This window comes from Mustela nivalis, assembly GCF_964662115.1.
Source record: "Mustela nivalis genome assembly, chromosome: 1".
In the NCBI taxonomy this organism is placed as follows: Eukaryota; Metazoa; Chordata; class Mammalia; order Carnivora; family Mustelidae; genus Mustela; species Mustela nivalis.
Window position 1 is genome coordinate 214,840,912 of NC_139020.1, and position 12,085 is coordinate 214,852,996.

At 66.4% G+C, this 12,085-nt stretch overlaps 1 protein-coding gene and 1 long non-coding RNA gene across 6 annotated transcripts; one reads left to right on the forward strand and one right to left on the reverse strand.

Annotated features, from left to right (window-relative positions):
* Positions 1 to 83: 83 nt before the first annotated feature.
* CIRBP (cold inducible RNA binding protein) lies at positions 84 to 4,709 on the reverse strand. 5 transcript variants are annotated; one of them, XM_082737318.1, is made up of 8 exons: positions 4,625 to 4,709; positions 3,547 to 3,655; positions 3,356 to 3,462; positions 3,131 to 3,269; positions 2,954 to 3,035; positions 2,773 to 2,843; positions 393 to 523; positions 84 to 239 (listed from the first exon to the last, which is right to left on the reverse strand). In XM_082737318.1, exons 2-7 carry the CDS (start codon positions 3,647 to 3,649, stop codon positions 519 to 521), a joined length of 507 nt encoding a protein of 168 aa, XP_082593444.1. In that variant the 5' UTR covers positions 3,650 to 3,655; positions 4,625 to 4,709; the 3' UTR covers positions 84 to 239; positions 393 to 518. The 5 variants fall into 5 exon arrangements, with proteins under 5 accessions (XP_082593444.1, XP_082593443.1, XP_082593445.1 ...); XM_082737317.1 differs by lacking the exons at positions 84 to 239; positions 393 to 523 and adding an exon at positions 1,659 to 2,400; XM_082737315.1 differs by lacking the exons at positions 84 to 239; positions 393 to 523 and adding an exon at positions 2,407 to 2,674.
* Positions 4,710 to 4,833: 124 nt separating this feature from the next.
* Positions 4,834 to 11,048, forward strand: LOC309868017. Its single transcript, XR_014313456.1, has 2 exons — positions 4,834 to 9,453; positions 10,508 to 11,048. It is a non-coding gene; the product is annotated as an uncharacterized lncRNA (long non-coding RNA).
* The last annotated feature ends 1,037 nt before the right edge of the window (positions 11,049 to 12,085 follow it).

The following is a 12,085-nucleotide window of genomic DNA, read 5'->3' on the forward strand; positions in this document are numbered from 1 at the left end:
CCAGGAGATGGTTTCCCTGGCGGACTCCCCCAAGTCCCTCTCCACCCCGGGCTCTGCGGCCACGCCCCCAAGCCAAACTCAGATTTCCGTGTGGACACACCAGGCCTTTATTCAAATCCAACGTCCAGGTCCCGCTCCCGTCGAGGGAGAGTACTCGCTGCGGTGCACACTGGCTGGCACACCGCTGGTCCTCCCGGCCACGTGCACCCAGCACCTCCGCCTCCCCAGGGGTGCACCTGCTGGAAAACAAGAAGCAGGGGGATAAGGAGGGGTCCAGTGGGAAGCCCAACCTCCGGCTGGGGTCACAGTGGGGCAGCTCAGGAGAGAACCCACTGGATGGGCCCGGCACAACCAGGGCCAAGGGGCCTCCCCCACCCCAGAAGAGCACTTACAGGTACATGGTTGGAGGTAAGCAGCCATGCCTCTGGCTCTGGCTTCCCGGTGATGGCCCTCCTGGGACACTGACCCCAGGTCATCGCTGTTCTCTGGCCACCCTTTCAAGTCACACTGGCTTCCTTTCAACCTGCCAAAGCAAAGAAGCGTTACGCCCAGTGTCCCCACTACGGCTTGCATCTGCCCCATCCCCTCTCCCCCGAAACCGTCCACGGCTCCTAGGAGGGTCTCAAGCTAGTCATCGGGGCATCCGGCAGCGGCCCCGTCACAGGCTGGCGTGTCCGGGGTGGGCCTGCGCCTTTCCGATGGGCCAGGCCACGTGCCGCCCCTCAGCAGCGCCAGCTACCACTGGGACGGAGCTGCTGAGAGAAGAGAGTGGGCTCTGGGGAAACTCGTGGTGGCAGCAGACGTCAGAGAACGCTAGTTAGGAGCCTGAATAAGGTCTGGAAAAGACGGTCCTCGGACAGACAAAAATTCCGAAAACCAGGGCGTTCGGTGGCCTGCAATCCTGCTTACGGACCGAACCTATTCCTGAGGCGTGGCTGCCTGGCCGCACGCCTGGCCGCAGGCGGGGAACGGTCAATGGCCAAGGTCTGACTCTAGTGCAAACTTGATTTAAAAAAAAACAAAAAGGAAAAAAGGAAAAAAAAATGGAAAAGGAGAAACCGTCAGAGGACCATTCCCCAGGCATCTGACTTGACTTTCAAGCGAGCTCTCGACAAGCGGAGGGATGCGGACGCGAGCAGGAGTTACCTCGAATTACAGGGCTACTTCCACAGAGAGCTAGCCAAGGGAGCAGCTTGCGTCTCAGAGGGTTCTGTTGGGCGCACAACACGTCTGTCCTCCGAGGGGCTGCGGCTTCCATAGGCTAGCGGTGAGAGCTCAGAACTTGTAAAGCAACAGCAGAGCTAGCTAACGAGCCGGTCAGTCTGCGGTCGCCCAGGGACGCTGCCTGCTGCCCGCTCTCTGGCCTGCCTCTGAACTAAGGCGGTCTGGGTCGGCGTCACGTGCCCGAGCGTCCACCGGCCCTGCTGAACTGCTCTCCCCGTCACCCGCCTCCTCGCCGGCACCGGGACCCACGGCAGTCCGCTGTCACACGGGGCCCGGCAAGCATCCGTCTGTCCTGCCCTCCCTGTCTAGCTCTCCGGGGGCCTCTGGCAGGACTGGCAGACCTCCTCCTCAAACTGCTCTCCGCTCCGTTCCGACTGCCTCGACCCGGAGCAGGGCGTGTGTTGTGCAATGAAAGGGAAATTGTCAGAGCAAGGTTCATTTCAGACGGTCTTTTAATCGGCTTCGTGAAGCCAAAGAAAACTGCGTACAAGGATTCCTTAACCACTTCAAATACAACATCGATAAGATATGCATACGTCTTCCAGTAAAAAAGGACAATATAAATAAACATTTTCAAGAACCTTTCGAGGGACGTCTGCGATCTACTGCGGGTCATACATAGCATAGAAGGGCCGTTCACGCCAGGCCCAGGGCAGCCGGAGCGCCTCTGTGGCTGCCGCAGGACGGGTCCTACCACGCGACACTCAGAAACGTTACACAGAGTTGGAAAAAGCCACAGCGTGCTCAGCTTCCGACAAAAAGCGGATTCAGAGTCCGTTCAATCTTAAGAGACCGGGGCGCCCAACTTCAGGGGCCTGACCCCGCTAAAAAGAGGAACAAAAACGGCAACACAACCCCCAGCGATTTCCTCCAAAACTTATGGCTCCTGGTAGAAACAACAAAGGAGGATCTGAAGTGCTTCTCAGAACGTTTTTAAAACCCTTAAAAACGGACAGCGCTTCCTTCAAAAGAAAGGTCTAGCGAGGAGGCCAGCTGGGGGTCAGAAGCAGTCAGGCTGTGTTTGACAAGATCAGAACCCAGAAGACTACAAAAGTGGGGTGCAAGGAGGTGTGTTCACTACACATCAACGATTCAGCGAAGCTCCCAAAATCTTTAAATATACAGCCATTGGAAGGACGATCTTGAGCAGGAAGGATTTTTACTCGTTGTGTGTAGCTGAGGACAAGAAGCAGGCACAGTGTGAAAGCACTGAAGCGCGCGACAAGAGGCAGCATTCCCTCTCGGGTCGGACCTGGAGGGCTCGGCCCTAGAGCCTCGGGAGTCACCAACCCCCCACGGCTGAGGGCAGAGCGGCAGGGCCGGGCGCTGGCACATGCACAGATGCTGCCCGCTCGGGGTGGGGGGCCTCACTCTCCCTTTCCTCCTCAGTCAGTCTGGCTTTGCAGTAGAGACGGCGGCTGGCACAGAGACCCAGAAAGCAGTCTTGTCCCTTACGGGCAAGGACAGTGGCAGAGTCTGCGCGTCGCACGCACAGGGCGCCAAGGCTTAGCAGACCCCGCAGCCTGGTGCCCTCGGAGCAGGACTTACCGTAACTGTCGTAGCTGTCTCTGTACGACCCACCGGAGCTCCGGTCACCATAGCCGCCACCTTGACTCCGGCTGAAAAAAAGACACTTCAGGCCAGGCACGCCGCTCGTCCGCCTGCCCGCCCTGCGCCAGGGTCCAGAGGGCAGCCCCGCCCCCGCCCCCCGCGGGACCTCAGCCACCACCTGCTGTAGTAGTCTCTGGAGCCTCCGTAGCCCCCACTCCTCGACTCAAACCGGCTCCCCCCGTAGCCTCGGTCGCCTCCTCCTGCAGCCAGGGACAAGGGGGCGGTCAGCCCACCGCCTACCAGCACCGGCCCACCGGGCTCCCGAGGGCCAAGGCCCTGAGCACGCAGCACTCACCTCTGGAGAACCCGCGGCCCCGGCCTCGGCCCCCTCGGAAGAAGCCCCGGCCCCCCGCGGAGCCACCTCGGTACCCTCGGGACCGGTTGTCGGACGACTTGCCGGCCTGGTCTACCCGGATCTGCCGCCCGTCCACCGACTGGAAGCGGAGACGGCGCGGTCAGCGTCGCCCCTCCCCGCCCGCTCCGCGCACCCCGACCGCACCCCGGGGGCAGCCGCCCTCACCTTCCCGTTCATGGCCATCATGGCGTCCTTGGCGTCGTCGATGTTCTCGAAGGTGACAAAGCCAAACCCTCGCGACCGCTGGGTCTCCCGGTCTTTGACGACCACGACTGTGCGCGAGAGACGCGGGGTCCGCGCTCAGCACGCCGGCGCCCCCGCCCGCCCGCGCCCGCGGCCCCGCGCCCCCGCCTCACCTTCGGAGATCTGCCCGTACTTGGAGAAGACCTGCTCCAGCGACTGCTCGTTGGTGTCGAAGCTGAGCCCGCCGACGAAAAGCTTGCCTTCGTCCGATGCCATGGCGGCCTGCGGCAAACGCGGTTGAGACCCCGGGGCCGCCGGGGCGCGTCACGGGCCCCCAGCCCACTTCGCGCGAACGCGCGAGGCGTGTGGGAGGAAGGCCGCGACCCCGCGCGCCCGCCTCGGGTGCACGCCGGGACCGCTGGGTTCGCGGCGCCCCGCCCCGCCCCGCCCCCCCGGGCTGCGGGCTCCCCGCGGGCCGGCGCTGCCCCCCGGCCGCCCGCGCTGTCCGGGCCGAGGGCCCCAGGGACGGCTACGGCGGGACACCTCTGGACGGCGTGAGCGGCGGCGCGCCGCCCGGGCTTCCGCTTCGTGAGCAGGACCGTGGGGTGGGGAGGGGCAACGTGCTTGGTCCACTGTGGGGCCCGGTGAGGGCCGGGGCCGGGCACTGGGCGCGGGGGGCGGGGGCCTCGCCCGTGGAGCCTGACGTGTGGGGCTGCGGCCCCTTGGGCCGACTCACTCCCGGCTGGGAGAAACCCCGCCGAGCAGCGCCGGAAACACCGGCCAGAACGCGCGGCGGGCCGCGTCTCTCGGACCCTAGTTCGGGGAACTGGGAGGGCGCCGGGCCTGCGCGGCCTTCGCGCGCCTCCAACGGGAAACCGGGAGCGGCGGCCCGGGCCACGCATCGTGGCCCCGCCCACCGCCGCGCGCATGCGCCCCGCGCACGCCCTGCGCCACTCCATCCGGGCACCCGGCACTCCCGCCATTTCGCTGGGTGCAGCCTCGCGCTCGCGGCCGCCATTTTGCTGTGGCGTCCCGCTCGCGGAGAGCCGGGCCCGAGGGAAGGACGCTCTCCGGCCACAGCTTGGCCCGGTGTCCCGCTGCCCATCGCCGCCGGCGGGGCGGACTCCACCCCGGGCCCGCCCCGGCGCCGCCCCCGCCCAGGGGCGTGCCGCCGCCGTCCCGCCTCCTCCGGCCGGCCGCAGGCCACTTGCCGCCCCGGGCCCGCGGAGCCGGTGCCGCCAGGGCCCTCACCACTGAGTCGGGAAGGTCCCTGGCGCAGGCGGGAACAAGGCGCAGCACAACGAGCCAAGCCTCCTAACGCGCGACTGAGGGGGGGGCGCCGAGGGCCCGGCCTTAAGTACGCCGCCGCGGGTCCCCGCCCCCCCCGCCCCGCGCCAGCCAATCCGAGGGCTCGGCAGCCGCAGCCGCACCTCATATTCATGAGGCAGGGGCTGGGCTTGTCCCGGCTCCTCCCCACTCCCGTGCGCGCGGGTACGGGCGCGATAATTGGCGAGGACGCGCCTCGCCCGCCGTCCTCCGCCGGCGACCCGGAGGCGGGCCCGGCGCGCGGCGGGGCGGAGCTGACCCACAACCGCATGCCCGCCCCCACCCCACCTCCCGGTCTGTGGTCCGGAACAAAGGGGTCTCTGGAGGCCAAGGCCCCAAACCTCCCGGGCATCTCCTGGTGTGGCTCGGACTCAGACTTGCGCTCTGCTCCGGCGGTCGCCTTCAATGCAGCCTTGGCCAAGTCGCTATCCCCACCGTTGCCCCAACTGTCAGTTCACCTGAACCCTGACATCATTCTGATATCCACGCCAAATAACCGGATACCCTGGTACTCCCGGGACCCCACTACTTCATGGAGTGGGCCCCAAAGCCACCCCAGACCCCAAGGCTGAGACAACCCCACGTGTGTGGATCCCAATACTCACCAAGCTCCCATTTCCTCCTACTTCACAATTTGGGGGCACCCCAATCGCACGCAACCTGCTTTGCCTACAAACCTCCACCAGCACCCACACCTCCTTCCACCCCAGTCCTGACACCTGCTTGGTGCTGTGCCCACACGCCCACACTCACCTACGCCTCTGTGCATTGCAGCTCCGGAGGGCTGACTGACCCCCTCCTGGGCACCCAGCCCATCACTGGGGCCAGCCCTGCACCCAACATTGGTCTCAACCCTTGGCCTCCCTTCCAGCATGCGTTCCTGCTTCCTGACCGCACATGGAACAGACTCATCACCCGTGGTGGGGTGAGCAATGCTCTCTCCCTCTCCCGTCTGGGGGTTCCGAGACCTCTGCTGTCAGGAGAACAAGGTTTGCAGGCACCCTCACCTGCAAGATTGCTCTCGGAGAGTCCCAAGGCCACTTTATGGGAGCCCCTGTGTGGCCACCTTTTGCCCCTGTGCAGGCTTTGGCTTGTGTTGTCTCTGGTGACCCTGGACGCCTCCACGGGATGGAAAAAACTAGTGCAGAACTTTGCCTGCCCACGCCCTGCTCTAGACAGTCTTCAGAGGGTAGACGCCATGCAGAGGACTTGGGAACAGAGGACACCCCCCCACCCCGGTTTGTTGCCCACCACAGAGAAGTTCCAGCCCCGCTCCGGACCCCCTCAGACTTGCTGACACTGTCAGGCGGGCCTAGCTGACCAAGTAAGGGGCACAGGCAAGGGCATGGTCTCCTGTGACAAGATCACTGGGACTCCTCCCCCATTCAGGAGCCCCCTCCTGCAGAGAAGCTCCTGACTCACTGCCACCCCCCACACACGTCGCTGCCCCGTGCCACAGCCCTCCCCGTCAGAGGCAGCCCGCTGCTGCGTCAGCCTCTCACGCAGGGTGGTTATTAAAAGGAGCAAAAAGAGACGCCAGCTCTCAGCTCCCTCCGCCTCCCAGGCCGCGTGCAGGGGGGCCGGTGGGCTGGGGCCAGGTCAGCCCAGCCCGCGAGCACTTGCCCGCCACCCTTTTTGGTGGGCTCCCCTAGCAAAGTCAGGTCAAGGGCTCCTGGTTCCAGCCCAGACCTGGTGTCCCCGCAGCCCTGGTGGCCCAGAATCCTTCCCTGGCCTAGGCCCCGCCCCCACGGCTCCGCGGCTCGGAGTCGGCCTTCGCCTGGTTTGTGAAGCGCTCGGTTCATTCATTCTTTCCTTCCGCCAGCACGCGCTTATTAAACATTTACTACGAGCCTGTTGCCGCGTCTCCACGTGTACCCATGACTGTCCTGGGTTCCCGTCTCAGCAAGGACCCTTGCCTGGGGACACCTGTGGCCAACTCTGCCGGCTCTGGGCGTTGTGCGGGGACTGCGTGCCGGCGTCTCGGGGGTGCGGCCTGTCTCCGTCCCAGCCTGCATCCCTGCGGTTTCCTGCATCTGCTCTTCCGTGGGTGGGGGGCGGCTCTCACACCTTCCTCGCTGTCGCGACCGCCGCGCCACGCTCTCCCCCACGGACACGAGGCGGCGCTGCGGCCTCGCTGTCACCCCAGCCAGGGGCTCTGGGTCCCGCCGCGCGCTCCAGCGTGGGACGGGGTCCTCGTCCCGCCCAAAGGCCTGACCCTGCGCCTCTGCCAGCGCGCTGGGAGGGGCGGGTGGCGGAGGGGGCGGGAGGATGGGTCTCAAAATAGCCGCGGGCAGGGGAGAGGCTGCTATTCGCGGCCTGGACGCGCGGTGCTCGCCGCCTGCCCGGCGGGACGGGAAAGAGGCCGGGAGGTCCCCGTCGGCCGCGTCTACAAATCGCCCCTCCGCGGAGGGGCGCCCGCCTCCGGGACCACTTCTCCCACCGCGGTCCAGCCGCTCCCGGCCTGGACTCCCCACCCGCGGACGTCGCCATGGAGACGAGGGCGGGGCCATCTGGCTCCCGCCGCGCCCCCTCCGCCTTCCCGCCGGGCCGGGCCTCGGGACGCCGGGTCCTCCCCCGACCCTGGCTAATGACCGGGCGGGAGGCGGTAATGAGCGTCTGGGTCCCGGACGGGCGTTGGCCGGGATGAAAGGCGCGTGGGGGGTGGGGAGGGGACGACCCTCGGGCCGCGTAATTATCGCCCCCTCCCGGTCGACCAGGCGGGGGCCGGGACAGTGCACCTGGCGGCCTCCCGGCGGGGGCGCACGAATGGGACCGTCCTGGCAGAGACTCGCTGGCCCGCCTGGCCCAAACCCATAGGGCCCAGAGCCAGGGTGGGGGAAGCGGAGACTGGATGAGTGTGCGCGTTGCCAGGTGTGGTGCACATGTGTGCCGGCGAGTCGTGGGTAAACAGACATAGGATGGCAGGGGACCGTGCCTGCGTGGATGCAAAAGTGGGGCTGTGTGTGCCCGGGTACGGAAGTGTGTGGACAGTTCTCAGTCTGCAAGACACGAGGGGGGCTTACATGGACTCCAGAGCGTGTGCATAGGGGACACAGACGTGGGACCAGTCACGGGCAGGCCTCACAGAGAGGTGGGCACCCCTGCGGTTGGAGGCGTGACTCTTGCCCCTGGGGTGGGCCTTGTGCTTTGTGTCAGCAGTGGCCAGGGTCTTGCAGGGCTGAGGACGGCTGCAGGAGGCCAGAAGCCCGACAGAGTCAAACTGTCCCCCCCTCCCCTCCACCCCGATCTGGCTCCTACCTGCAGGGCGTGTGGGCCCTCTCCCGTCTCTGAGGGCCCAGGTGGCTGCTGACCGTGAACACGGGAAGCTCAGCTCTTTGCCACCCTGAAGCGCTAGAAGGGGCTGCCCCTGGCGTCAGTTTCCCTCCTGTTCCTAGGAAGGGGTCTCCGCAGTGGAGAATGTGCAGGACAGGGGATGGGCGGAGGCACCCAGTGGAGCCCCCGTGAGTGAAGGCCCAGGAACATGGAGCCCTGGCTCCCACCCCAGGGTTGCAAGGGCCGGGCACTGGGTTTGTGGCTGTGAGCACAGACTGTGGGGTGGAGCCTAGAGGGGCCACAGAGACATGCCGGCCCACCTGTGTGAGGGCAAGTCCTCTGGATGTCACACTCCCAGCCCTCGGGTTTGCACGTTTGCTCTTTTTTGTACTCCGGATGCCCCAGAGGCCCAGACAGTGACCCTGTCCTTGCTGCAGAGGGTCCCGGAGGCGCGTGTGTGGTGGACAAACACACAAGTACATCAAACATGTGCCAGTTGTCTGAGAAACGCCAGACCTTGCACACAAAGACCCCCTCTGTGTGCTCATGAAAACCTTGAGGCTTGCCTTGGGGGGGCTGGGTCCACAGCCCACTGGATTTTGAGGCTGGGGAGGGGCTGAGGTTCACACCTCCCCACCCCTGGCGGGTAGGAGGAGCTGTCCCCCACAAGTGTCCTATCCACTCACTTGACCTTGGCCCCACACTCAGGATGGCACTCACACACAGCCTCCCTATGGGCACAGGAAGGGGCAGAAGGACCCCTTCCCGGGGCTTGTGGCTCCTCGGCAACAGGCAACACTGGAGCGGCCAGAGGGAGACAGAGCGGCCCCCTCCTGTGGCAGTTGCCAAGGACTCAGGGAAGACAGTTGTGTCCATGTGGCCTGGACATCACCAAGCGTCCGCCGCACAAGTGCTGGTGTCCCACAACTGTCTTGCTCTTCCTTGAAGGTCAGTGAGGGCTGGTGCCCTGCTGGGCAGGCTGGTGTGGCCAGGGCCCTCTCGGGGCCTCAGTTGCCCATCTGAGACGTGGGTGCAGCAGCAGGGATTCCTGGGGTCAGTGAGGCTGAACGGGGACAAGTGCCCCCCAGGAGGCACTTGGGGTTCTCTGCCCTTCCTTCTGTCGCTGGCACACGGGAAATTGTCTGACACTCCTGCCCCTTCCTCCAGGTCCCAGCAGGGATGGAGTGAGTGAGTGCACACACCCCACCTGTCCCCAACCCAGATCAGCAGCTCTCTGCTTCTCTGGCAGGACTATAGCCACAGACGGTATGGTGGGCTGGAGTGTGTGGCTGGAGCCATGGGCCGTGTGCTGGGAGGGTGCTGTTGTGGGTGACAAGTCTCTGAGGCTCTGAGTGCCTGCCCTGCCGGGTGTGACTTTCAATTCTGCGGTTTCCTTAAGGGAGGTCTTGGTCCAGCGTGAGAATGGGGGGGTCATTGTTTTGAAAATCATACTGTCAGGGACTCTGTGGTGGCATCAAAGTGTGAGTGGTGCCGTGTGTGTGTGTGTGGGGGGGCTGCGTACAGCAGAGCCAGGAGCCTGGCACTCAGGTGGGAATCGGTATCGGCCCCTAACTGTTGGAGGGTGCAATTCTCCAGAGCGTGGGCGAGAGGGCGGGTTGGGGGGGGTGGCGTGTGTGGGACGTGAGCCCGTGGGCAGTGTCTGGGGGGTGGGGTGCAGGCGGTCGGCTGGAAGCCAGCTGTCTAGAGCCCTGTTTCCCCCCCAACCCTGCGGGCATCCCCGCCCACATTCCGGAGGAGGGGGTGCCCCCTACAGCCCCTGCCGGCACCCCAACCTCTGACCCAGCCCTAGCCCACTCCCTCCCGCAGCAGCTGGCTCCAGGGAGGGGCAGCCAGGCGGGGGTGGAGGCTGGAATGTGTGCCGGGGGTGATGGAGGGCTCCCCCTCCGGAGAGGGGGCGGAAGTGGGGGAGGAGTCAGTGGGACAGGGCCCCAGATACCAACAGAGACGGACGAGACACTGAGGAAGGCCAACAGAGGAGAAGACAACCCGCCGCCTGCAGGACAGGCAGAAAAGGAAGTAGATAGGGGGCCGAACTAGAGGGGAGAAGGAGAGGCGGCGAGCCAGGGACCCGGACGCGGAGGGAGGGCCGTCACAGGGGCAGGGCCCCAGGTGATAGCAGCCCCGCCCCCACACCGGGGCTGGCCTGCTCACCCGTCCGGGTCACACCAGAGGCTGCCTGTCCCCTGCCCTCCCAGGGCTGGGCAGCCGTGGGTGCGGCTGGAGTCAAGACTCCTGGGTTGGGCCCCAGCACCCTTGGCTGTGGCTTGGTAACTCCCATTCCCCAGGCGCCTAGAGGCATGCAGGTCCCACTGGGCCTGGTGGGGGCGGCTGTGCCCAGGCACCCGCCCGGTGCTGGGGCTGCGGGAGCTGGCCCGGACGGGATACCGCTCACTCCTGTCTCCCCACATGGCTCCTCTCCAGAGGCCGGCTCCTCCCCAAGCCAGGCCCTGACCCCGGCCTTTGGCATTTCAAAATCGTGGAGCCAACCCCAATTATCCATTTGGCCACCCCCAGGGGACTCTGGCCTGGAGCAGAAAGCAGTGACCCCAGTGACCTTCTCCCGCTTGCCCACGGCGGTCGCATCAACCAGGAGCACTGTCCACCGGGACCCAAGCCTCCAGTCCACGCTCCACAGCTTTGCAGCCAAACCAGTGCACACAGTCCGCCCGACCCGCGACTGAGTCTTGCGCCTGCCCAGCGGGGGGCTACCCTTGGACCCGAAGTTCCCCACCTGGCGGGGCCTGCTCCTGCTCCCAGCGATCGCTGCCTTCTCCGAGGGGACTCCTGATCACAGCAAAACGTGCTCACGCTAGCCTCCCGCGGCCCCTTTGTCGACCACCTCCGCCGCCTTCGGACAGCGCCTCACCCGGCGCTCCTCGGGCCCGGCCACCTGGGTGTCCTGGGCCCTCCTCCCCGGGGACCCGCCTCAATCCCCAGCCACAGATTTGGGGACTCCCCCCCTTCGGGTCCTCGCCTCGGCGTCTTCCTCCCGCCGTTTGCTTCGAATCTCCCCATCTCACTTCGCAGCTGTTACCAATACACCTGCCTGCGCGTCTCCGGGTCGTGGCGCACGCTGTCTCCCACCTAGGGGCACCCCTTCCCTCTTCCAACGCTTGGCAAACTCCTATTTCTTTGGCAAGGCCTCAGGCCGGGGGCGCCCCACCCCGCCCGGGGGCCGCGTGCTCCCCCAATCCGGAGGTCACGCCGCCGAGCCGAGGAGGGGGCAGCACACAATGCCGGGACGTGGAAGGAGGGGTGCGAGCGAGCGCGCCGGTGCGGGGGTCCACGTGCGGCGCCCTCCGCTACACCCCCTCTTCCGTCCAGGCGCTGCGGAGCCGTCAGACCCTCGGCGCGCCTCCCGCCCCCAAGTTTGCAGACGCGCGACCGCAGGGAGGGCCCCCCCACCGCCTCCGCGCCGCGCTTGCGCCCTCGGCGGGCCCGGGCGCGGTCCCACCCTCCGGCGCGGACGCCACGCTGCCATTGGCGCGCGCGGAAGAACGAACGGCGGGGCCACCAGTGAGGCGTCCCCCGGGATGAGGGGGCGGGACCCGAACCCCCTCCCCGACGCGCGGACGGGGGCGACCGGGGCGCCCTCCCCGCGGTGACGTCAGGCCCGATTCGCGGCGCGTTGCCGTGGAAACCGCGATTCCATTCCTGCGGGTTTCCGGGGGCCACCCCCTCCCATTCAGCTTTTTCCTCAATGGGAGGAGGGGGCGGCACAGGGCAGACACCGCCCCCTGCGATCTCCGCAGCCCCAGCCGTCGCTGGGCCTCAGTTTACCTTACTTTCGCGTGGCCTAGCTTGCAGCCCCTCTGGCCGGGCACCTGCCCCCAGCGAGGTGTATGCGCTGCGCAACCTTCCAGGGGGAAGGAGCCCAAGGGCCCGCAACCCCCACCGGGGTGTTGTCCCCCTACGACCCCAGGGCAGGGCCGCGAACTTTGGACTCCCGAGCTGGGCTCCAGGTAGCGCCCTGAGGGGTGGGTTCCCGGGAGCAGGGCAAGGCCCCCCGCCCTGCCGCGTGCACACACAGCCTGTGATGCAGCCGCCGGTGATTCAGCGGGCGCCTCAGCCGACACCTCCTTCCACACCCCC

What these genes read in the sequence shown, in the direction of transcription:
- CIRBP (XM_082737315.1), bottom strand. Translation starts at nt 3,649, where the DNA reads ATGGCATCGGACGAAGGCAAGCTTTTCGTCGGCGGGCTCAGCTTCGAC. An exon ending in TGATGGCCATGAACGGGAAG is followed by an intron (nt 3,270 to 3,355) that starts GTGAGGGCGGCT and finishes CTCCGCTTCCAG; the next exon opens with TCGGTGGACGGGCGGCAGAT. An exon ending in TCCAGAGACTACTACAGCAG is followed by an intron (nt 2,844 to 2,953) that starts GTGGTGGCTGAG and finishes TCTTTTTTTCAG; the next exon opens with CCGGAGTCAAGGTGGCGGCT.